Source organism: Grampus griseus (genome assembly GCF_964374135.1).
Source record: "Grampus griseus genome assembly, chromosome: 17".
In the NCBI taxonomy this organism is placed as follows: domain Eukaryota; kingdom Metazoa; phylum Chordata; class Mammalia; order Artiodactyla; family Delphinidae; genus Grampus; species Grampus griseus.
In genome coordinates, this window is record NC_139011.1 from 32,486,557 (window position 1) to 32,513,185 (window position 26,629).

The following is a 26,629-nucleotide window of genomic DNA, read 5'->3' on the forward strand; positions in this document are numbered from 1 at the left end:
GTTTTGATCTTAACTTGTCCCTTACCGTTGGTGTGATGTTGCGATTTATAATAAGAAATGCATATCTGGTCTCCGTCCCTATTTCTGGCACAGAGCTCCTAAAACCCTTGGAATTTCCTAAGTGATGACAGCAACAAAGGTGTCTTTTATTATGGTAAAGAGGTGATTTTTAGACCCCACCTAAAGATGGGGACTGATTGCCCCAGGAGCCAACTGTATTATTAGAGGGTTGAAAATTTCAGTCCCACCCAGCTGACCTGGAGGGGAGGGGAGAGGGGCTGGAGGCTGGATCAGTCGCCAGTGGCCAATGCTTTAATCAGTCATGACTGTGTAATTGAGCCTCCGCCACAACCTAAAAGGATAGGATTTGGAGAGCTTCCAGGATGCTGGGCAATTGGAGATTTGGGGAGAGTGGCGCTCTCAGAGAGGGCATTCAAGCCCCATGCCCTTTCCCCATTCCTTGCCCTAGGACATACCTCTTCCATCCAGATGTTCATCTATATCCTTTATCGTATCCTTTTATCATAAGCTGGTGATCCAGTAAGTAAAATGTTTCTCTGAGTTCTGTGAACCGCTTTAGCAAATTAATTGAATCCGAGGAGGGGGTTGTGGGAAGCTCTCACTTATAGCCAGTTGGTCAGAAGTGCAGGTGACAACCTGGACACCCCATAGCACTGAACCCTTAACTTGCGGAACACAGTGCAGTCTACCTGGTGCAGGTAGATAGTGTAAAATTGAGTTTAATTGTGGGATACCCCCCAGCTGGTGTCTGGAGAGCCGCTTGGTGAGGGTGGGGAACCTCCCCACCTCCACACATCGGAATCGGTGATCAGAACCTTTTAGTTGGCAACCCAGAAGGCTCCTGAGGCTTCTGACAGCTCCAGAGTCACTCAACTCCCAGGAGCTGCCAGTGGCTCAGTCTGCATCTTCCACTACCTGCATCTCTGAACTCATCCTGTAGGTTTCAGATTTGACCCCAAACCCTTACTTCACATTAGCTCTGATTCCTTCTAGAGACAAAATTGCCTCTGTTGCTGCCAGTGGCTTCGTTTTCATGTTCTAGAATAATTTCTTCTCATCAGGAGATAGATGCTGAGAATTTCATAAAGTTTAACAGTGAAGTATTTGGGGGAAATACTATTAACTGTTTCATGACTTAAAGTATTGTAGGGACTTACTTCCCTGGTGGTCCAATGGCTAAGACTCTGCACTCCCAATGCAGGGAGCCTGGGTTCGATCCCTGGTCAGGGAACTAGATCCCACATGCCGCAACTAAAGATCCCGCCTGCCGCAACTAAGACCCAGAGCAGCCAAAATAAATAAATAATGTTTAAAAATAAAAGTATCGTAACAACAGCAATTCATCAGATGAAATGAGGTCTAACCTAGGGGAAAGATCAAGACCTTCATTACATTTTTCTGGAGTCCAACTGATGTCCTTATTTTACTTCACTTTCTTCTGAATGCAAGAATTTGGAGAATGCTGATATCTTTAAATTAAAGAGTGACATTCTGCTGTGGGTTTTGTGCCCTTTTAGGTTAAAGAAGAAATGAAAATCCTTACCCAGGATAAAGGTGTGAACTCCTTCAAGGTGTTTATGGCCTATAGAGATCTGTACATGCTGAGAGATGTGGAGCTGTACAAGGTCTTCTCCTGGTGCAAGGAAATTGGAGCCATTGCTGAAGTTCATGCAGAAAATGGAGACCTAATTGCAGAGGTAAGTAACTGCCTTCCTAGCTTCCACAGAAATGAAAATGGCCGTAACTTAAGGTGAGGACGACTGGCCCCAGGTAGGTAAATTCCTTTAATGGATTGGAAGAAAGGAAATTCAGAAACTGATTTTATGTGGCTTGGAAACACTTGACTTGAATTACTTGCTGTCCGGCTCTGAGTTTTTTGCAGGTGGCATATGTATTGGAATGAGGAGTTCCCTTTTTCAGATCAGTTATTAGATCTCAGACAAGGTTTATTCTAAAAACACAAATATTTTTCTTTGTGTCCCCAGCATTTTTTTTTTTTTTTAGGTAGCTCAAGCTGCTGGTTCAAAATGCCAAAGTGTGGACATCGGTGAAATCTGATGACTAAAGCAGTGCATTAGGTAGCTGTTTAAAGCCCCATTCTTTTCAGAAACTGGGTATTAAAATGTGCTGCGGAGGAATCTAGATGATATTTCTCATGTTAATTCTGTTATTAATGCCCAAAGGGTACACCATCTGCAAGATTTAAAGAGCTGTCTCTTACCCTTTATATTAGCTGATCTTTCTGTCTCCCTGGGCTCAGTTCCCATTAAAGTCAGTGAGATGGAGGCCCCGTGGCCAGGATGGGGGGTGGGCGGTGGGCAGGGGGGTTGATAAGAGGAAAACGTGAGCTGTAAGCTCAAACACACCAGGTTTAAACTGGACTCTTCCGCCTCCTAGCTGTGTGACACCAGGTGAGTCATTTTGACACTCTGAGTCTTGACTTCTGGACTTTTTTGTAAGGAAGGAATAACCCTTTTGGAGAGAGGAAATACTGGTCTAATACTGGTCTAATCCACTCCGTGGATCGGGGAAGAAGGCAATGAAGAGAATGAATCAGTAAAACATAGAACTAACTACGTAATCGCATGAGTCGCTTCATCAAGGATATAATATGGGGGACTAGAATACTTTGTTTTATTATATTTTGTTCTGAACCAATAAAAAGTCTTAAATATGGACACTACTTTTCAAAGACTGTGATTAGAACAGACCTCATATCTTTGTCACCTTTTCAATCAAAATAATTTGATTGTGAAATATGTATATGAAAAATTAACATATGCTTTGAGAGTAGTAGATTATTTTTACCCAAAACACACACAGTCTACGCACACATTCACACACACCTATACCTAATAGATCTAAAATAAAAGCCTGGCAGTGCATTCGTTTCACAACAAAATTGTAGGAGTTGTCGTTAGTAAACCTTTCTCACCGGTGTGTATGTTCCTGCTGCCTTTTTTAGGGAGCAAAGAAGATGTTGGCTTTGGGGATAACGGGTCCTGAGGGCCATGAGCTGGGCCGCCCAGAAGCGGTGGAGGCAGAAGCCACGCTGAGAGCCATCACCATAGCTGGCGCCGTGAACTGCCCTCTGTGCGTCGTGCACGTGATGAGCAAGTCCGCAGCAAGGGTGATAGCAGATGCCAGGAGGGATGGTAATTCCTGAACTGTAGCCTCGCTTACAACTAGTACTGTTAGCTAAAGTGTAAGGTAAAATAATGCCAACCTCTGCTTTTGCTTATCAGAAAGTTGCCCATGAATTCCCACAACTTTTCTTTCTTTTTTATTTTGAATTTTATTTTTTTATACAGAAGGTTCCTATTATGTTTTATACATATTGGTGTATATATGTCAATCCCAATCCCAACGTTTCTTCCTCCCTTTTTATTAGCATCCTTTCTGTGTTCTCGCAGCCTTACATGTCTGTCTGTTTCTGCCCTCTTCAGCCGCAAGCCCCGCCCTTCACACCACTAACTGCCAACTCTCCAGTGAACTTTATAGAAGCTTCCCTGGCTTTTAGGCACCTCCACTAGCCCTTCCAGTACCTGAATCAGGGTCAGGCAGGGCACACAGTAGGTGCTCCACAAATTCCTTTTGAATCGAATTGATTCATCTCACAGCAACTTGATTGTTGGCGCGATTGAAGCAATTATCCAAATAGTGTTTTTATGACAATTATTATAAGATTTTTAAAGCAAAGTTATGTTTACTCCAAATTGCTTAATTGCCTCACTTCGATAGTGTAATTTTATGTGTAAACAGTCATCTTAAAAGGAGAAAATCTCCTATTTTTGATAAGAATTGAACATGGAAATAATTTTATTCATTAGCCTGTACTGGGAAAGGAAGAATGAAAGACAAATAAGGTGTGTTTTAGTCAATAGTTTAGACCCTCCTGGGATGTGGTAGTCGTTTCTATCTCTCACTTTTAGGAACCCGGATAATCAGAAGTAGTTGTGTAAATCATCCTGGCTGTTTGTTTTTTTAACCTGAAACTGGCTGCATTTTTATAACATCGATCTTAAAAACTATGAAAATAGATTTGGCATGTCTATAATTGACACTAAAATAATTTTTTTCAAAATTGCTTCTTGTTGCTTGAGTTTCAATAAGGATTTTGTGCAAGCTAAATGCATTTTTAAATGTAATATATCAGTATCATGTATTGAGTCACCTCAGTTTCACACAGGAGTTAATAAGGTCTTACTACCAGCCATTTCTGGTTGCTTTTTTCCCCCACATATAGTATAATTTCAGTATAAAAGAGCACACCACTTCAAAAAGAATCTGTACTTCAATTTTAAGTTATAGCTTCAGGTTTTGCCACCAGATGGCGCTGTTGCTAGCTCTGTGAAATTGGTTTTCTCTATTTGCTTTGCAAGTGGTGTACCGTGTCCCATAGCCTGTCAGTCAGGTCCGTAACGTCAGAATATGGTTTAACAAACAGCAAAATCAGCAGAAATGGTCAATCTTAACCCACCAGCAATCTGTGATTTTGCCAGTTCTGTCAGGAAACAGTTTCTCGATTTGAGTATTTATTTTGCATTGGGATAGAATTCCATTAGCAGCGGAGTAAGTCTAGGGAAGGTTTTAGAATGTAAATCGTAGGCAGAAAACTATTAAAATTAAATATGAATATTTTAATTTTATTTTAAATTATTTTTAAATATAATTTTATATTTTGAATATGGAAAACACTTACCTGGCCCAAAAGTCAAAGTGATATATTAAAAGATATATTCTCAAAAAAAATAAATAAAAAAATAAAAGATATATTCTCAGAGATATCTTGCTTCCTTCCCTAGCTTCTTCATCACATACCCATAAGTAATTATTTTTATTAATTTATTTCTGGCCTACCCTGTAGTGTTTCTCTTTATGAAAAAGGAACATATGTATATTCTTATTTCTCTTTCTTTCCTACTTGAAAGGTAAAATCCATAGTGTGCTGTATCTTGTTTTTTCCTACTTGAAAATATGTGCTAAAGGTCAGCTCATATTAGGTATAGAGAGCTTCCTCATTCTTGTTTACAGGTGCAGAGGATGCCACTGTATTTGTTCAACTAGTCTCTAATTATGGACATTTGGGTCGTTTCCAGTCTTTAGCTGTTACAAATAAAACCACAGTGATGTCCTTTGCCTATGCTATTTCATATTTGTGGAAGGTGTATTAGTCTCCTATTACTGCTGTAACAAATTACAGCAAACCTAATGGCTTAAAGCAACACAAATTTATTATCTTACAGCTCTGGAGGTCGGAAGTCTGCAGTCGGTCACACTGGGCTGAAACCAAGGTGTTAGCAGAGCTGTGTTCCTTCTGGAGGCTCTAGGGGGTATGCCCTTCCTTGCCTTCTCTAGCTTCTAGAGACCACCTACATTCCTTGCTTCCTGTCTCCCTTCCTCCATTTTCACAGCCAGCAATGGTGGATGGAGAACATTGCATTATCCTGATCTCTCTTCTACTTTAAGGGTCCTTGGATGACATTGAACCCACCTAATTAATTCAGGATAATCTCCCTATCTCAAGATCCTTAATTTACTCACATCGGTGAAGTCCCTTCTGCCAAGTAGGGTTAACATATTCACAGGTTATGGGGACATCTTTGGGGTGCCATTATTCTGTCTCCCACAAAAGCGTAGCCTCAGGGAAGAGTCCTAGAAATGAGAACCTGGAAATGGTTCAAAGGGCACGTGCATATCTACTTTTTGGACGTTGCTAAATCCCTTTGCAAAGGGGTTGTAAACATGAAATACTTAAAACGTCAGCCCAGATGCTCTAGTTGAGTCAGATTTACCGTAATAACACTTGTGAAAATACTCTAATGTGCAATCGTCAGAGGCAGCAGAGGTCCAGAATAAATTAGCACGAGAGATTGTTCCATCGCTGGCATGTGACCTCTCACAGGTGGTCAAGCAGTGTCAGTCCATTCACATGGTGACTGCATCAGCTAATCCAAGGGCAGGTCCACGGGGAGTACAGAGTGACAAGAGCTGGTGGACACACTGAGCTTTTACAGAAGATTACTCTGTATGCATTTATTTTTTTATTTTTATTTTTTTAAAGTTATTTTTTAAATTTATTATTTATTTATTTATTTAGGCTGCAGTGGGTCTTCGCTGCGGTGCGCAGGCTTCTCATTGTGGTGGCTTCTCATTGTGGCGCACGGGCTCTAGGCACAGGGGCTTCAGTAGTTGCAGCACTCTGGCTCAGCAGCTGTGGCATGCAGGCCCTAGAGAGTGTGGGCTTCAGTAGTTGTGGCTCGTGGGCTCTAGAGCACAGGCTCAATAGTTGTGGCACACAGGCTTAGTTGCTCCGTGGCATGTGGGATATTCCCGGACCAGGGATCGAACCTGTGTCCCCTGCATTGGCAGGTGGATTCTTAACCATTGCACCACCAAGGAAGTCCCATGTACGCATTTATTATCTAATGTAATTTCTGAACATAAAAGAGCAAGATACATCGATTCATTGTTATCTTGTTTAAAGAAGAAAAAATTCAGCCTTATAGATTTGTAATATGAACATCTGTAAATACCTTTGCCAGCCCATTCCATCATCTAGGGCCTTGCCACTCAGAGTGTGGTCCCTGGAACACAGTGCTGACATCCCATGAGAGCTCGTTAGCAATGCAGGTCCTTGGACCCCATCCCAGATGCACTGAATCAGAATGTCCCCTTATAACTAGAACCCCAGGTGATTCCTATGCGTATTGAATTTGAGGCTCACTGCCCAAGGAGGCACAAAAGATACCCAATTAGTAATTGTCTCTATTGTAGTTGCCTAGCAATTCAATGCTCTTATTACCTTGGATTTTATTGTTGAATTGCCAACTATATACCCTTCAGAGATAGCGACCTGAGGGTTAATGATTATAACAACTAACTTTGTTGAGTGCTTAATATGTGCTTGGCACATATTTTAGTATATCTTTTATCTCATTTCAAGTTTTGTTATATATTATCTCACCACTGCATTGTAATATACAATATTTTTTTAAATTGTCATAACAATGCTTCAAGCTAAATTTTATCACTGTTTTGTGACTGATGAAACTGAGGCTTGGGAAAGTTTGGTAAATTAAGCCCAAGATCACTTTACTAGTACGTCCTAAACCTGAAATTCAAGTCTATCCAACTCCAAAGCCCATATTTTTTATTACCCTCCACTCTGTTCCAGAAGAAATCAGTTTACAGAGTTGGGAAATGCAGATACCAAGTTATTTAATTGGTTTTGTTTATTGGCCTTACATTTTTAACAAATTTATTTAAAATATTGCCATCATTTTGTTATTTTTTTATCATTGTTAAAAGAAGAAAACATTCCAGAAATGGAAATGATCAAGAATGTATTAAGTGAAGAGTAAACATCTTCTATCTCTCTCAGCTCAGTCCTTGGAACTAGCAATTTTTAACCATGTCTATTTTTTTGGTGGTTTCCTTCAAATTTCTAAACCATAAATTTGTAAGCAATGACATAAATTTTTGACAGTATCACTTGACTCTGAGTGATGAAAAAAGAACAGTCTAGCCTACATAAATCTTACCTCTCACCTCCTGAGTTTTGTTAGTAGTAAATGTTCACTTCAGGTAATATTACTTAAATTTATGTGTTTTGGCTATTGTTTTGTGTGTGGTATCTCTTTATTCTCTACTAGGCTGAAAAGGAATTGAGAGGCCCAGCATCACCCTCTCTGCCCCCTCCTGACTTCTTTCAGCTGTATTATTATCTTTACATGGACAGGAGTTACAGCATTTTCAGTTGGCTCTAGGACTAGAATCAGGTCTTCCAAGCTTTGTCTATAGGTTAGGTCTAAAATTTAGAACTTATAAAGTAAGATTGTGGAAATACTCTTCTTGGTAGAAACAATTCAGGAGAAGAGAACCTCAGAGGAATTTATATCACTAACTTGAGAGTGAAAGCTAATGTCATTTATCTCTTGGAGAGGCCAGGTGTCAAGGTGAAGCGGGTTTCCTTTCCTACACTCCCATAAGATTAACGGCATGCCTTATTTTAGTTTGCCACGTATTTAGACCATTATTGTCTTGTCTTTTTTTTGGCTTGGAATTTTTCCAATTAGCTCTTCTTAATATAGGTTCAGAAAAGAAACATGTACACTTCCTTTACTATATCATGAAGATTTTCCAGCTTCTACCTCATACCTTCTATTGAATGGAATCAGCTTCTGTTGAAATGAATCAGCTCTTCTTGCAGAGATATTTTTTTCTTTTTTTTTTTTTTTGCAGTATGCGGGCCCCTCACTGTTGTGGTCTCTCCTGCTGCGGAGCACAGGCTCCAGACGCGCAGGCCCAGCGGCCATGGCCCACGGGCCCAGCCGCTCCGCGGCACGTGGGATCCTCCCGGACCGGGGCACGAACCCGCGCCCCCTGCATCGGCAGGCGGACTCCCAACCACTGCGCCACCAGGGAAGCCCCAGAGATATTTTTTTAAGAGGAGAATCTTTTGGCTTTCTGCTTTATTTTTATACTTTCCAAGCTGTAGAGATGCCATCCTTGGATTTCTTTTCACAGAATCCTAGGTTGGATATACTGTTTCTTGGTTCCCATCTCTCCCCTTTTCTTGAATCACTGTGAAGATTCTCATGTGATTTTTTAAAAAAACATTTATTTAGTTAGTTATTTCGCTGCATCAGGTCTTAGTTGCTGTGGCACACGGGCTCCAGAGTGCTCGGGCTTAGTTGCCCCGCAGCATGTGGGATCTTAGTTCCCTGTGTCCCCTGCCTTGGAAGGCAGATACTTAACCACTGGGCCACCAGGGAAGTCCCTCTCATGTGAGTTTTAAAGGAAGAGTGTTAGAAGGTAAATTTTCTGATTCTTTGTCCTCAAGCTTGTTTGCAACTTGAACGGACATAGAATTCTAGGTTCAGAATGATTTCCTTGTGAATTATAAGGGCACCATTTCATTCCCTTCTGGCGTCTAGTGTTACTGATACGTAGACAAATGCCAATAAAATTCACGTCCTTTGGTCACTCTTTTCACCATCTGGAAGATTTTTATATTTTCTCTTCATTTTAGACTTCCAGAATTTATATTAAGACTACGTTTAGCGGTAGGATTTTAAAAATTCACCTTCATGTTCAGATGTCTGTTTAATCTGAAGGCTGATCTTTGATTCTGAACATTTTTCTTCTATTATTTCCTTCATATTAATTTTCTCTGTTCCTCTCTTGGAACTCCACTAGAAGACCTCTTGAACTAAGCCTCCATGTCCTTTAACTACTTTCACCTTTAAAAAAGCCTGATTTTTGCTCTATATTTTAGGAAAGGATTTTGTTTACTTCTTCTTTCCTTCTAATAAACTTTCATTTTGGTAATCATATATTTATTTCCAAGAAAACACTTTTCCTTCAATGGATGAGATCTTTTTGACCTCATTAGAATACTAACAGAGTTTTTTTTTTTTTTAATTCTGTTTTCTGGATCTTCTTGTTTCTTGCTGAGTCAATTTTTCAGTTTTTTTTTTTAAACATCTTGGCCCTTCTTTTTATGTTGTTTGTTTTTTCTTTAAGTGTCTGGTGATCTTGGGCTGTCTGTATTCATGACTGGACAGTTCAGGTGATTAGAGGAGGGAGCTGGTGTGGATCCCCCTCTGCTGGTGAGTAGGCCCCGCCCCCAAATGAGAGCACCAACAGTGAGACTGTGAACATTGTGAATGTAAATGGGGCGTGGTTACTGGTGAGCTTCGGTTGTCAGGTGAGCTTCACTCTGTAGCATCAGCAGCACCTTAGAAAGCTTTATTCCCCAGGCAGAGGGCGGGATGAGGGCTAACTGCCCCAGCTCATCCCCTTCCCCGCAGCAGGAGGAATGTCTGTCATGACCCTTCTGCTCGTTTGAGTTCAAGCTGTAGCTGCCTCTACTTTCCTTAATAAGCATCGCCATCCCATCTGCTTTCTGTCTTCCTACAATCTATCATGACCTCTGGTCGGCCATGGTTCCTCTTTTATTCTCAGCACCGTTTTGGATTTTGTTCATCTGTTGTACATCTTCACCGGGGTTTGATGTGAACTGGAAAGCCAGAGACGGGAATGCATGTTCAGTCCATCAGCTTTCTTTCAAAGCCTGTGGTTTCCCTACCATGATATTTCCTTTTAGCGTTCAGCACCTGCAATAAAAAGTGAAAAGCAGGTTACAGGGAAAAGAAGAAAGCTTTCACGTGCAAGCCATGGAGAGCTGAGTTGCCTTTGACCGTTTGCAAGGAATTTCAATTTCATGCTTATTTCAAGTCTCAGTTAATCTAAGTTGAGTAACTAGGTTAGTTCCCATCTTTACTGTGAGAAGCCACTTTTGCAAAAATGAGGCAAGTGAATCAGAAGGCTGTCCCTAGAGTGTTATCCTTTTCTTCCAGAAGCAGAATCCCCCCTCCCTTGCTCCATACCCCCAGTATAAAGTTGGACAAACCAGCTGAAATTGTATCTCATATAGAAGTTCCCACCTACCACTCTTAGACCTCTCTCACTCACTGTACTCTAGTCTTTGTGCAAATAGTATATGTGGCCATATATGTCATTTGTTTCAGTGACAGAGGTACTTTTTACTTTGGTTTGAATAGCTTTGGGTATCGATGTGCCTTTTCTGCCGTGTATTGACATATGGAATTAATAGTGTTTAAAAAGACATATTGTTCACCTCTCCTTCCCACCTCCCAGTAAAACTTGCATGCACGTGGATTCATTATTTTTCTGGTGCTTTGCTTAGAGTGGTGGCAGTTTCTCCCAGCAGCTTACTTGCTGCTCTCTTTGGTGTATATCTGTTATAATAAATTTGTTTACCAATTAATGACTGAAATTTTCAATACTGTTTTTTAGTTCCCTGTTTAACTTGTTTTAATTTACCTTAATAAAACTCATTCTATTTTACATCCATATTCGTGTCTTCAGGGTATAAATATGACTGTCACTTGAACTTATTAATAAAATGTTTTCTTTATGCTTTTCATAAAAAACCAAGTTATTGGACACCTAATATGTGCTTGGCACTGTGCTTTTGGCATTGGATTTGCAAAAATGATTAAGATAACTGTGGTTCTCAGGTAGCTTCCAGTGAACTGGGCTACATGATGGTTGGGGTTTTTTTGTTTGCTTTGCTTTGCTTTGCTTTGCTTTTGGTTTTCCATGTTGTAGAAAGCTTTATTTTCCAGGCTTATTGCTGTAAAATATAAACTTCTCTTACAGGGAGGTTTAGATGTCCTATTTTCCATTTTATTTAAACTCTGCCCCCCGCCCCCCCAGCGTATTTCTCTTGTATTTGGGGACTAACAGGGAGAAAGGGCCACACAGAGGCCACTCTGCCCATGTGGTCACACTGCCCCCTGCTTGTTGGTGCTGAATAGAGAAAACCAAATCTCACACAAGTACGATGAGCTGATGCTTGGTAACCAGTACTTTTCCTAAGAAAGGGTTGATATGTGCCCGAGTTAAGGTGGATTTGAATCTCAGGCTTCCTTTTTCTTTCTTGTGCATGAACATCCGAACATCCCTTGTCCTTTAAATTTAGAACAAGATGATTTACCTTATGTCCAACTGCAAAGCAGTTCAAGACTGCCCATTTTAAAAGATTAAAAAAAAAAGAAGAAGAAGAATTGTGTAACCATAAGGAAACTAACATTTGTAGAATGTATTTGTTTGCTGCTCTAACAAAGTACCACAGACTGGGTGGCTTAAAACAATGGAAATTAATTTTCTCACAGTCCTGGAGGATAGAAGTTCAAGACCTAAGTGTTGGCAGCATTGGTTTACCTGTGGGCACTGAAGGAAGGATGCGTGCGCTCCAGACCTCTCTCCTTGGCTTGGAAGGGCTGTCTCCTCCTTGTGTCTTCACATTGTCTTCCCTCTGTGTGTGTGTGTGTGTGTGTGTGTGTGTGTGTGTGTGTGTCCAGATTTCCTCTCCTTATAAGGACCCCAGTTGTATTGAATGAAGGCTCACTTCTAATGACCTTATTTTAACCTAATTACCTCTTTTAAGGACCCCAGTCGTATTAAATGAGGGCTCACTTCTAATGACCTCATTTCAACCTAATTACCTCTTTAAAGCGCCCTATCTCCAAATACAATCACATTCTGAGATCCTGGGGGTTAGGACTTTAACATGTGAATTTTGACAAGGGACACAATTCAGCTCATAACATGAAGTGACTCCAGGATCCCAGGAAGATGCTAGATATTTTCATATATGTTAAGTTGTTTGATCCTCACAAAATTGCCACACTAGAGGGACGTTACGATCCCATTTCATAGATGAGAAAAACTGAGACCAAGAGCAATGACTCATCATGCACAAGGTCACCAACTAAAAGCAAAATCGGGATTTGAACCTGAATCTGTGTGATCTACTTTATTATGCTGCTTCTACGTATTTTTCTTCTCAATTATTTTCTTTCGTTGTAAGTGTAATATTTTGAACCCAGACGAAGCCCAGGAAGGTTATACTTTATCCTTCTAGCCGGGAGAAATTATTTTTATAAAAGCGTTTGGCCTTCTGTTTGGCAGCCGGTGCTTCCACTCTGGGGCACCTGTGCCAGCTTCTCTGCATCTTTCAACCTTTTCTAAAAGATCCCATGACTTGATTAAATGCTGCTCCCAAATTCAGACAAGATGTTAACATCTGCTCTATCACTTTCATCTAATAAACAATGGGCTGTCTGGTCAGGGATGGGGGGTAGTTTTGGTTGGTTGGACATGTTTCACTATTTGGAAATTGTAACAATCTCTCAGATAGCAGAACTCCTTTAACTGGGAGATTGCATCATAAGTGAAGGGTTTTTTTTGGTTTTGAGCTAAATGATGGAGAAAGAAGGAGAGAACATGTATGGGGAGACAGGATACAACATAATGTGAAACTGGCTGAGACAGCGGGAGGATATTAATGATGGATATGTACTATCTTCCAGGAGTTGCTGAAATCGTCTGGTCTCGAATGTAATCAGGAGAGTATCAGGCTAGGACAGATCTAGGACTTTTCATTACTAACCTGTTAAATGTAGTAAATCAAACCAGTAAGTGAAATTGGAAAATTGCTTAACCACATCCACAGATCTTATGGTTGACTTTTAAAAATAACATGCTCTTTACCAAGAAATGAAAAATGATACTTTTCCTACTAACATACTGCATATGTATGGTATGTTATCAGTATACTAGGATTCTAATTCTAATGTACCACTCACTACCCCTGTGTCATAGACAAATTAGTCTTATTGAGTGTCAGTTTCTTTGTCTGTCAAACCAGTGTTTGGGTTGCCATGAAGGTCAAGTAAGATATATGACCTTCAAGCTGTATTTGCAAACTCTAGAGTGCTATACATACATTAGATGTGTTTATTACTACTTTATTTCTGGCCCAAATCTAACAGAACCCACCGTTATGCTGAATTAATCTAGTTTGATTCTTCAATTTATGTATTATCCAGGCCCCTTGTTTTCTTTTTACAGTTTGCATGCTGTTTAGTCCTTTGAAAAATGTCTTAGAACCATTGTGAAATACAGGGAAGAATAGTTAGGAATTTTTACTTTTTTATTTTTTCATTTTTTTAAGTACTTACAGATAAATTAATGGGGAGACAGTTGAAAATAACCCTGTTAACAAAGAGCTTGTTGTATATACCAAAAAAGTGGCACGTCATATTGTAAAGGTGCTAAACGCTTCCAAGGAAATTACCTGTCATCTGGTTTCAGAACAGTCCTGGCAGACTCCTGGTAGATGCTGACACTTTTAATTTTTCCTGAGAGCTATTAAAATTGTAGAAATTTTGGAACTGTATTCCCATACCACCTTGATGGGCCAAATGATTGAACAGAACATGTGATAAGACTCTTTCCTGTGTAATGAAGTACCAGGAAAAATCCTGAGTTGGCAACTTGTAAAGTGATTGCAGATCAAGAATCTGAGTTTTTCATTGTCCAAGCATCTGTAAGAAGTTCTCTTGGAAAAGGAAGGTCTCTTTGTACCTGCAGATGAAATACCATGCCCGTCCTGTTATCTCTCCAGTAAATAGTGCATTACCTCTTAGTTCATGTTAAAAGTGATTGCTTCTTGTTCGGTACACCAGAAGGAGATACTCACGGCATTTCCTCTTTTCTGGGAAGAGGACAGTAAGAAATGGGGTGGGATTCATCTAGTGTGTGTATATCATGAAAGTGAAGGATATTAGCCGTGGCTCACTTCTTGGAGGATAACTTTTATTAACAATAGTTTGATGCTAGGTTACATAAGAGGCAAAGTTGGTTAGGCTTCAAGCAGCCTTGCTTTCACGGTTTTTCAAATCCCTAGGCTCACTGGAGGAAGATGGCTCATTTGGGGGAGAAATGATCTGTGAGGTAATAGGGTGCTACGTTCCAGTTCGATATGACTCAGGCAGCTGGTGGCCATCCACTGTCAGGACTCTGAGGAAATCAGTGCATTTCAGTTGTATATCAGGATTTTAACTCAAGTCTCTGGCGTCTGGTTAACCAGAGTGAAGTAATCGGGATGCCAGCTTCTCCTTTCTGTGCACTCTCCTTCATGACTGCTTGGATATGAGCAGGTGGATGCCAAAGAATCTATTATGCTGACAAATGCTAATCAGAGATAGGCTCCTGATTTTAAATTCAAATTCACTACACGCTATTAACTTTTCTAACACTGTGTGCTTTTGATGGCCTCATTTGCATGATTTTATAAATATGCAGTTCTGGCTACAGTTTTATTATCTGAGTGTTATTTTATTTAACATAAGTTTTTAGAGGAGGTTTATACCTTAAGGGTGTGCAAAGATGATCGGTCTACTTGCAACAGAGATATAGTGTGGTTGGACTCTGTATGACCATAAGATCATTGTCATCAGGATAGTAGAGTGTAGAGGTTAGGACCACTCAAGTCAAAATGCCTGGATTCAGACCCTACCTTCTCCACCTCGTCTATGCTGAGTGCGTGTAATTTAACTGTACAAAAGTTACTTAATCCTATAAGCCTTAACCTCATCTTTTATAAAAGTTTTATCTTTATTTATTTATTTTATTGAAACATAGTTGATTTATAATGCTGTGTTAGTTTCAGGTGTACCGCAAAGTGATTCAGTTATACACATATATACATATATATATATATATTCTTTTTCAGATTCTTTTCCCTTACAGATTATTACAAAATATTAAATATAGTTCCCTGTGCTATACAGTAGGTCCTCGTTGTTTATCTATTTTACATATAGTAGTGTGTATTTGTTAATCCCAGACTCCTAATTTATCCCTCCCTCCCTTCCCCTTTGGTAACCATAAGTTTGTTTTCTGTGTCTGTGGGTCTATTTCTGTTTTGTAAATAAGTTCATTTGTATCATTGTTTTTTAGATTCCACATATAAGTGATATCATGTGATATTTCTCTTTCTCTGTCTGGCTTACTTCACTTAGTATATGATAATCTCTAGGTCCATCCATGTTGCTGCAGATGGCATTATTCCATTCTTTTTTATGGCTGAGTAATATTCCATTGTATATATGTACCACATCCTCTTTATCCATTCACCTGTTGATGGATATTTAGGTTGCTTCCATGTCTTCCATTTAGGTTGCTATTGTAAATAGTGCTGCAGTGAACATCGGGGTGCATGTATCTTTTTGAATTATAGTTTTCTCTAGATATTTGCCCAGGACTCATACTTTAATGGAGATAATAATAGCTTTTCCCAGATAGGGTTTTTGAGAAGATTCCATTAGAATGGCACATATTTCAGCCAGCTTTTGCTAGGTTATGCTACAGTGACAAATTAACCGAAAATATCAGTGGCTTACAATGGCAGAGATTTATTTCTTATTCGTACTCATATCCATCATCGGTTGGCTCTGCCTCTGCTCTATAGTCTCTTCATTCTGAGACACACCTGAAGAAGCAGCTTCTACTGGTCTCATGACAGAGGGAGAACTCATTGTGGCTCTAACAGGTTCTGCTTGGAAGCAGCACATGTTACTTCTATTCATATATAATTGGCCAAAGGAAGCCATGAGGCCAAGCCTAATATCAGCGAGTGGGTACAATCATCTACCACAGCATGCAGTGCACACTGACTGGAGCATAGGAAAGGCTCGGTAAACAGTAGATTTTACTTTTCAGTCCTGATCAGAGAGGTAAATTGTAGTTTAGGTAGGACAGAGAAGACTAATATTTATGTGTTTGTCAAATGGCTCTCTTAAGAGCAAATCGAGGTGCTGAATGCCTCCCTTTGAACTTTCCAGGGAAGGTGGTCTATGGAGAAGCCATCGCAGCAGGTCTCGGCACAGATGGCACTCACTACTGGAATAGAGAATGGCCCCATGCAGCCCATCACGTTATGGGTCCACCCCTACGACCGGACCCTTCAACGCCTGACTTCCTCATGAATCTGTTGGCTAAGTAATAGTTTAGTAGATGATTGTAAGGTGTTTTGCCAAAAGAAGATGTTTTGCTGGTCCCAAATCTTGAGTGTTTTGAGTGTAGGAGATCTTGTCCTACCATCTGGACCTTCCATTGACCTCCCAGTCTTCTGTCCTACTTGACCTCACAGGCCCTGGGGAATCCTTCATCTGGAGACCCAAAAGCATTGGCTTAATTGTGTTATGATGTGGTATAAAATCTCTCCTGGCCACAGAGAAATCAGATCATTTTTACTGAAATTTTCCTCTGCTCTGATGTTTTCATTGTCTTTTCTATCTTTTGCTGCCTAGGACCTGGTCTCTTCAATATGCCCTATTTTTATCATACAGAATAGTCTTGAGTATTTTTCTATGCTGATACAACCCAGGAACCAGATGTGCTTGTTGTATAGATACAAGAGATGATGATCTAGGGCAGAGCCACTGGAGAGGTGAAAGGCAAAATCCTACCCTCTGAGCAGGTTATCCCCATGAAAGGCCATCCAAACTATTTTCAGATGCTGTTTTGGGAGACATTTTGATCATTTATTCTTGAGAAATACACCATTCATGGACATTCAGACATTCCCCATTCACAGATACTCAGATCCAAGTTAACAAAGAACTTTTCACCACAGACTGTCCAAGAGTTCACTTGCCACTTCCTTTCAGGCTCCTACCTCCTTCAGCCTTCTACATCCCCAAGGTGACTCACAGGTCAAAGCACAATTCCTGTTGCTCGTGACCTCAACATCCTCAGCCAGTGTCCCACCTCTGCTCATCACAACATTGCCATGTGGCCAGGGGTTGCCTCTGTTCATGTGGATCACCCTGGTTCACCTTTGTGTAGTTCTGTACTCACAAGAAATTTTCACTTATGTTATTGCCAGTGACCCTGAATAATTGTCATCAAGTATATATAATTACCAATTTCTAGATGAGAAACTGAGCACTGGACAAACTCATAGTCACATAGCCAGTAGGTGATGGAGCCTAGAACCCACTTTTTCTGACCCAAGCACGATCCTTCATCATACTTCATGTAAGAGTATTATTCTCCCAAAGTGTTTCCTGGAATAGAGACAGGCATGGGTGAAATATGTACTTGAAAAAGCTGCCCATTCTCCATTGCAGTTTTCTGACTGTCAGTTGAGAATGGGGTCCAGAGACCAGGGAAGGTTATGGTAGCTTCCTCCTGACATATTCTATCTACTCACCCCTATTGCTCTTGTGTGTTTCTCTTTTACAGTGGTGATCTAACCATAACAGGGTCTGACCACTGCACTTTCAACACCTGCCAGAAAGCTCTTGGGAAGGATGATTTTACTAAGATTCCCAATGGAGTGAATGGTGTTGAGGACCGGATGTTAGTAATATGGGAAAAAGGCGTGGTGAGTTTCACAGGATTCAGTCTGTTTTGCCTGATTTTTCAGCCAGAATCTGGCCCATTTTAGGACCAGAGTGGCAAAAGCCTTCATAGAGAAGTTTTTTGATTGTTTTCACTAGAGTGGAAACTGGGAATACAACAGTATCACCACCACCATGCCATCCCCCAAAATAATAATGAAAAACAATTTTCTTCTCTGCATGGTTTAGAGGATGCTTTGCACCATGATGCAGACATTAGGGTATAAATTTAGATTGGATACCTAGAGGATTATTCTTGAAATCTTTGAAATGTAATAGCACTTCTACTTGATTTCCATGTTTTTGAATCCTAGTTCCTCATGTGTCACTGATATAAATACTTGGAATGATTGAAAGGACATCAAGAATTTTTATTACGTTCATACCTCCTTTTCATATAAAAATGTAGATATCGCTTTTAAAGAACTTTTGGATATTATGTTTTAAAAACTGCTATATGAGGTTACATAAATAATAATCCAAAATATAGAAAGAGATTTTTTAATTTCATGATTTAAAAATTTCTACCTGAGGATGAAGAAGAATCAAATGGCTAAATGTTCATATGTTAGCCTATCCAGCCAGCTGGCAGGTGTAGTTGTAAAGATCAGCAGTGGAGACTTGCCTGGTAAGACCTGAGGTCCCCATTGTCATGCCATTCTCACCCATCTCTCAGAACCCCTCCCTTCAATGGCACATTAATCACATCTCACACCACAGAATCCCTTACACATACCCCTCACTTCTAGCTCTAATATTTTACCAGGTCTTGTCAATTTTGTTTCCAAAATGCCTCCTTATTTCCACCATCATGTCCACCATTCTACTTTGAGGCCCATGTCTTGTTTGGACCATTGCAGTAGTCTCACAGCTGGTGCCCCTGCCTCCACTCTCTGCCTTGCTACAATCTATCCCATACTCTAAGACCAGAGTTGCCTTTCAAACACCAGGGTCTGTTCATGCTACTTTCCTCTCTAAAATCCTTTAATTTTCAGCATTACTTATTGGATGACATTTGAACAGTTAATTTACATGCAAGGACCTTCAAAACATCTCTACAGCCCTATCTTCTACCAATTGTCCTCTCCACCCCCTGCTACCTCTACCCTAATTCTAAGCATCCCAGATGACTTTTATTTTCTCTTTGCTTAGACTTTTTTTTTTTTTTTTTTAGGAGACTCTAAACATATTTATTTGCCAAAGTTAACTTTCCTTTCTCATCTTTGTAATCTGGAAGTGTGGTCTAGAAAAGGCATGTGTTATTATTTCCATGTTTTCCATAACTAGATGAGGTTAAAATTCATTCTCTGTCTTATTTATTTATACTTTCTTTAAAACATCTTTATTGGAGTATAATTGCTTTACAATGGTATGTTAGTTTCTGCTTTACAACAAAATGAATCAGTTATATATATACATAAGTTCCCATATCTCTTCCCTCTTGCGTCTCCCTCCCTCCCACCCTCCCTATCCCACCCCTCTAGGTGGTCACAAAGCACCGAGCTGATCGCCCTGTGCTATGCGGCTGCTTCCCACTAGCTATCTACCTTACGTTTGGTAGTGTATATATGTCCATGCCTCTCTCTCTCTTTGTCACAGCTTACCCTTCCCCCTCCCCATATCCTTAAGTCCATTCTCTAGTAGGTCTGTGTCTTTATTCCTGTCTTACCCCTAGGTTCTTCATGACATTATTTTTTTCTTAAATTCCATATATATGTGTTAGCATACGGTATTTGTCTCTCTCTTTCTGACTTACTTCACTCTGTATGACAGACTCTAGGTCTATCCACCTCATTACAAATAGCTCAATTTCATTTCTTTTTATGGCTGAGTAATATTCCATTGTATATATGTGCCACATCTTCTTTATCCATTCATCCCATGATGGACATTTAGGTTGTTTCCATCTCCGGGCTATTGTAAATAGAGCTGCAATGAACAGTTTGGTACATGACTCTTTTTGAATTATGGTTTTCTCAGGGTATATGCCCAGTAGTGGGATTGCTGGGTCATATGGTAGTTCTATTTGTAGTTTTTTAAGGAACCTCCATACTGTTCTCCACAGTGGCTGTATCAATTTACATTCCCACCAACAGTGCAAGAGTGTTCCCTTTTCTCCACACCCTCTCCAGCATTTATTGTTTCTAGATTTTTTGATGATGGCCATTCTGACTGGTGTGAGATGATATCTCATTGTAGTTTTGATTTGCATTTCTCTAATGATTACTGATGTTGAGCATTCTTTCATGTGTTTGTTGGCAGTCTGTATATCTTCTTTGGAGAAATGTCTATTTAGGTCTTCTGCCCATTTTTGCATTGGGTTGTTTATTTTTTTGTTACTAAGCTGCATGAGCTGCTTATAAATTTTGGAGATTAATCCTTTGTCAGTTGCTTCATGTGCAAATATTTTCTCCCATTCTGAGGGTTGTCTTTTCGTCTTGTTTATGGTTTCCTTTGCTGTGCAAAAGCTTTGAAGTTTCTTTAGGTCCCATTTGTTTATTTTTGTTTTTATTTCCATTTCTCTAGGAGGTGGGTCAAAAAGGATCTTGCTGTGATTTATGTCATAGAGTGTTCTGCCTATGTTTTTCTCTAAGAGTTTGATAGTTTCTGGCCTTACATTTAGGTCTTTAATCCATTTTGAGTTTATTTTTGTGTATGGTGTTAGGGAGTGATCTAATCTCATACTTTTACATGTACCTGTCCAGTTTTCCCAGCACCACTTATTGAAGAGGCTGTCCTTTCTCCACTGTACATTCCTGCCTCCTTTATCAAAGATAAGGTGACCATATGTGCGTGGGTTTATCTCTGGGCTTTCTCTCCTGTTCCATTGATTTATCTTTACGTTTTTGTTCCAGTACCATACTGTCTTGATTACTGTAGCTTTGTAGCATAGCCTGAAGTCAGGGAGCCTGATTCCTCCAGCTCCATTTTTCGTTCTCAAGATTGCTTTGGCTATTTGGGGTCTTTTGTGTTTCCATACAAATTGTGAAATTTTTTGTTCTAGCTCTGTGAAAAGTGCCAGTGGTAGTTTGATAGGGATTGCATTGAATCGGTAGATTGCTTTGGGTAGTAGAGTTATTTTCACAATGTTAATTCTTCCAAGCCAAGAACATGGTATATCTCTCCATCTATTTGTATCATCTTTAATTTCTTTCATCAGTGTCTTATAATTTTCTGCATACAGGTCTTTTGTCTCCTTAGGTAGGTTTATTCCTAGGTATTTTATTCTTTTTGTTGCAGTGGTAAATGGGAGTGTTTTCTTGATTTCACTTTCAGATTTTTCATCATTAGTATATAGGAATGCCAGAGACTTCTGTGCATTAATTTTGTATCCTGCTACTTCACCAAATTCATTGATTAGCTCTAGTAGTTTTCTGGTAGCATCTTTAGGATCTCTATGTATAGTAACATGTCATCTGCAAACAGTGACAGCTTTACTTCTTCTTTTCCGATTTGGATTCCTTTTATTTCCTTTTCTTCTCTGATTGCTGTGGCTAAAACTTCCAAAACTATGTTGAATAAGGGTGGTGAGAGTGGGCAACCTTGTGTTGTTCCTGATCTTAGTGGAAATGCTTTCAGTTTTTCACCATTGAGGACGATGTTGGTTGTGGGTTTGTCATATATGGCCTTTATTATGTTGAGGAAAGTTCCCTCTATGCCTACTTTCTGGAGGGTTTTTATCATAAATGGGTGTTGAATTTTGTCAAAAGCTTTCTCTGCATCTATTGAGATGATCATATGGTTTTTCTCCTTCAGTTTGTTAATATGGTGTATCACGTTGATTGATTTGCGTATGTTGAAGAATCCTTGCATTCCTGGAATAAACCCCACTTGATCATGGTGTATGATCCTTTTAATGTGCTGTTGGATTCTGTTTGCTAGTATTTTGTTGAGGATTTTTGCATCTATGTGCATCAGTGATATTGGCCTGTAGTTTTCTTTCTTTGTGACATCCTTGTCTGGTTTTGGTATCAGGGTGATGGTGGCCTCGTAGAATGAGTTTGGGAGTGTTCCTCCCTCTGCTATATTTTGGAAGAGTTTGAGAAGGATAGGTGTTAGCTCTTCTCTAAATGTTTGATAGAATTCGCCTGTGAAGCCATCTGGTCCTACGATTTTGTTTGTTGGAAGATTTTTAATCACAGTTTCAATTTCAGTGCTTGTGATTGGTCTGTTCATATTTTCTATTTCTTTCTGATTCAGTCTTGGCATGTTGTACATTTCTAAGAATTTGTCCATTTCTCCCACGTTGTCTATTTTATTGGCATAGAGTTGCTTGTAGTAATCTCTCATGATCTTTTGTATTTCTGCAGCGTCAGTTGTTACTTCTCCTTTTTCATTTCTAATTCTATTGATTTGAGTCTTCTCCTTTTTTTTCTTGATGAGTCTGGCTAATGGTTTATCAATTTTGTTTATCTTCTCAAAGAACCAGCTTTTAGTTTTATTGATCTTTGCTATTGTTTCCTTCATTTCTTTTTCATTTATTTCTGATCTGATTTTTATGATTTCTTTCCTTCTGCTAACTTTGGGGTTTTTTTGTTCTTTCTCTAATTGATTTAGGTGCAAGTTTAGGTTGTTTATTCGAGATGTTTTCTGTTTCTTAAGGTAGGATTGTATTGCTATAACTTCCCTCTTAGAACTGCTTTTGCTGCATCCCATAGATTTTGGGTCGTCGTGTCTCCATTGTCATTTGTTTCTAGGTATTTTTTGATTTCCTCTTTGATTTTTTTAGTGATCACTTTGTTATTAAGTAGTGTATTGTTTAGCTTCCATGTGTTTGTATTTTTTACAGATCTTTTCCTGTAATTGATATCTAATCTCATAGCATGGTGGTCGGAAAAGATACTTGATACAATTTCAATTTTCTTAAATTTACCAAGGCTTGATTTGTGACCCAAGATATGATCTATCCTGGAGAATGTTCCATGAGCACTTGAGAAAAATGTGTATCCTGTTGTTTTTGGATGGAATGTCCTATAAATATCAATTAAGTCCATCTTGTTTAATGTATCATTTAAAGCTTGTGTTTCCTTATTTATTTTCATTTTGGACGATCTGTCCATTGGTGAAAGTGGGGTGTTAAAGTCCCCTACTATGAATGTGTTACTGTCGATTTCCCCTTTTATGGCTCTTAGTATTTGCCTTATGTATTGAGGTGCTTCTATGTTGGGTGCATAAATATTCACAATTGTTATATCTTCTTCTTGGATCGATCCCTTGATCATTATGTAGTGTCCTTCTTTGTCTCTTGTAATAGTCTTTATTTTAAAGTCTATTTTGTCTGATATAAGAATTGCTACTCCAGCTTTCTTTTGGTTTCATTTGCATGAAATGTCTTTTTCCATCCCCTTACTTTCAGTCTGTATGTGCCTCTAGGTCTGAAGTGGGTCTCTTGTAGACAGCAAATATATGGGTCTTATTTTTGTATCCATTCAGCCGATCTGTCTCTCTTGGTGGGAGCATTTAGTCCATTTACATTTAAGGTAATTATCAATATGTATGTTCCTATTCCCATTTTCTTAATTGTTTTGGGTTAGTTATTGTAGGTCTTTTCCTTCTCTTGTGTTTCTTGCCTAGAGAAGTTCCTTTAGCAGTTGTTGTAGAGTTGGTTCGGTGGTGCTGAACTCTCTCAGCTTTTGCTTGTCTGTAAAGGTTTTAATTTCTCCATCAAATCTGAATGATATCCTTGCTGGGTAGAGTAATCTTGGTTGCAGGTTTTTCTCCTTCATCACTTTAAATATGTCCTGTCAGTCCCTTCTGGCTTTTAGAGTTTCTGCTGAAAGATCAGCTGTTAAGCTTATGGGGATTCCCTTATGTGTTATTTGTTGTTTTTCCCTTGCTGCTTTTAATATGTTTTCTTTGTATTTAATTTTTGACAGTTTGATTAATATGTGTCTTGGCGTATTTCTCCTTGAATTTATCCTTTATGGGACTCTCTGTGCTTCCTGGACTTGACTAACTATTTCCTTTCCCATATTAGGGAAGTTTTCAACTATAATCTCTTCAAATATTTTCTCAGTCCCTTTCTTTTTCTCTTCTTCTTCTGGAACCCCTATAATTCGAATGTTGGTGCGTTTATTGTTGTCCCATAGGTCTCTGAGACTGTCCTCAGTTCTTTTCATTCTTTTTTCTTTATTCTGCTCTGCAGTAGTTATTTCCAATATCTTATCTTCCAGGTCACTTATCCGTTCTTCTGCCTCAGTTATTCTGCTATTGATCCCATCTAGAATATTTTTAATTTCATTTATTGTGTTGTTCATCGTTGTTTGTTTCATCTTTAGTTCTTCTAGGTACTTGTTAAATGTTTCTTGCATTTTGTCTATTGTATCTCCAAGATTTTGGATCATCTTTACTATCATTATTCTGAATTCTTTTTCAGGTAGACTGCCTATTTCCTCTTCATTTGTTAGGTCTGGTGGGTTTTTATCTTGCTCCTTCATCTGCTGTGTGTTTCTCTGTCTTCTCATTTTGCTTATCTTACTGTGTTTGGGGTCTCCTTTTTGCAGGCTGCAGGTTCGTAGTTCCCGTTGTTTTTGGTGTCTGTCCCCAGTGGCTAAGGTTGGTTCAGTGGGTTGTGTAGGCTTCCTGGTGGAGGGGACTAGTGCCTGTGTTCTGGTGGATGAGGCTGGATCTTGTCTTTCTGGTGGGCAGGTCCATGTCTGGTGGTGTGTTTTGGAGTGTCTGTGGACTTATTATGGTTTTAGGCAGCCTCTCTGCTAATGGGTGGGGTTATGTCCCTGTCTTGCTAGTTATTTGGCATAGGATGTCCAGCACTGTAGCTTGCTGGTCGTTGAGTGAAGCTGGGTGCTGGTGTTGAGATGGAGATCTCTGGGAGATTTTCACCGTTTGATATTACGTGGAGCTGGGAGGTCTCTTGTGGACCAGTGTCCTGAAGTTGGCTCTCCAAACTCAGAGGCACAGCACTGACTCCTGGCTGCAGCACCAAGAGCCTTTCATCCACACAGCTCAGAATAAAAGGGAGAAAAAGTAGAAAGAAAGAATTAGAAGTAGAAAGAAAGAAAGAAAGAAAGGAGGGAGGGAGGGAGGAAGGAAGGAAGGAGGGAAGGAAGGAAAAAAAGAAAGAAGATAAAGTAAAATAAAATTAAGATAAAATATAATAAAGTTAAAATAAAAAATAATTATTAAGAGGAAAAAAAAAAACGGACGGATAGAACCCTGGGACAAATGGTGGAAGCAAAGCTATACAGACAAAATCTCACACAGAAGTATACACATACACACTCACAAAAAGAGGAAAAGGGGAAAATATAAATCTTGCTCTCAAAGTTCACCTCCTTAATTTGGGATGATTCCTTGTCTATTCATGTATTCCACAGATGCAGGGTACATCAAGTTGATTGTGGAGCTTTAATCCCCTGTTTCTGAGGCTGCTGGGAGAGATTTCCCTTTCTCTTTTTTGTTCTCACAGCTCCCAGGGTCTCAGCTTTGGATTTGGCCCCGCCTCTGCTTGTAGGTCGCCGGAAGGCGTCTGTTCTTCGCTCAGACAGGACAGGGTTAAAGGAGCCGCTGATTCGTGGGCTCTGGCTCACTCAGGCCGGGGCGGGGGTGGGGGGGGGGGAGGGAGGGGCACGGAGGGCGGGGCGAGCCTGCGGCGGCAGAGGCCGGCGTGACGTTGCACCAGCGTGAGGCGCGCCGTGCGTTCTTCCGGGTAAGTTGTCCCTGGATCACGGGACCCTGGCAGCGGCTGGCTGCACAGGCTCCCCGGAAGGGGGTGTGGATAGTGACCTGTGCTCGCACACAGTTTTCTTGGTGGCGGCAGCAGCAGCCTTAGCGTCTCATGCCCGTCTCTGGGGTCCGCGCTTTTAGCCGCGGCTCGCGCCCGTCTCTGGAACTCCTTTAAGCAGCGTTCTTAATCCCCTCTCCTCGTGCATCAGGAAACAAAGAGGGAAGAAAAAGTCTCTTGCCTCTTCAGCAGCTCCAGACCTTTTCCCGGACTCCCTCCCGGCTAGCCGTGGCGCACTAACCCCCTGCAGGCTGTGTTCACGCCGCCAACCCCAGTCCTCTCCCTGTGACTGAAGCCCGAGCCTCAGCTCCCAGTCTCGTCAGCCCCGGCGGGGGGGCAGACAAGCTTCTGGGGCTGGTGAGTGCCGGTCGGCACCGATCCTCTGTGCGGGAATCTCTCTGCTTTGCCCTCCGCACCCTTGTTGCTGTGCTCTCCTCCGCGGCTCCGAAGCTTTCCCCCTCCGCCACCCGCAGTCTCCGCCCGCGAAGGGGCTTCCTAGTGTGTGAAAACCTTTCCTCCTTCACAGCTCCCTCCCACTGGTGCAGGTCCCATCCCTATCCTTTTGTCTCTGTTTATTCTTTTTTCTTTTGCCCTACCCAGGTACATGGGGGGGTTTCTTGCCTTTTGGGAGGTCTGAGGTCTTATGCCAGCGTTCAGTAGATGTTCTGTAGGCGTTGTTCCACGTGTAGATGTATTTCTGGTGTATCTGTGGGGAGGAAGGTGATCTCCGCGTCTTACTCTTACGCCATCTTCCTGGAAGCCTAGACGTTCTTGATAACAGCCCAACCTTTCACTTTGAACTTGTGTGAATTACAATGAGTACCTTCATTACAGCAGATTTTCATAATATATAAAGTGTATAAATGACTTTAAAGTGATCGGATACTTCTTCATAATATACAGGAGCCTATGTTATTTTCTGAAACATTCAGATGGTTTATTTAGGGGAAAATTACTTTCAGGACATGGTTCTTAATGTTTTTATGAGATGAGGACTCTTTGATAATTAAATAAACCTTAAGGATGCTCTTGCCATGTAAATGTACATAGGGATGAATTCTCAACATTTAAAAACAAATCA

General features: G+C 40.3%; 1 protein-coding gene across 1 annotated transcript in view; it reads left to right on the forward strand.

The window, feature by feature from the left end:
• The window catches only part of DPYS (dihydropyrimidinase), an 88,774-nt gene that overhangs the window by 17,669 nt on the left and 44,476 nt on the right, over positions 1-26,629 (forward strand). Inside the window, exons 3-6 of the mRNA XM_082675233.1 lie at positions 1,539-1,718; positions 2,987-3,176; positions 16,245-16,401; positions 17,650-17,791. Coding sequence (XP_082531359.1) covers positions 1,539-1,718; positions 2,987-3,176; positions 16,245-16,401; positions 17,650-17,791 — 669 coding nt within the window. The remainder of the gene's footprint in view (positions 1-1,538; positions 1,719-2,986; positions 3,177-16,244; positions 16,402-17,649; positions 17,792-26,629) is intronic.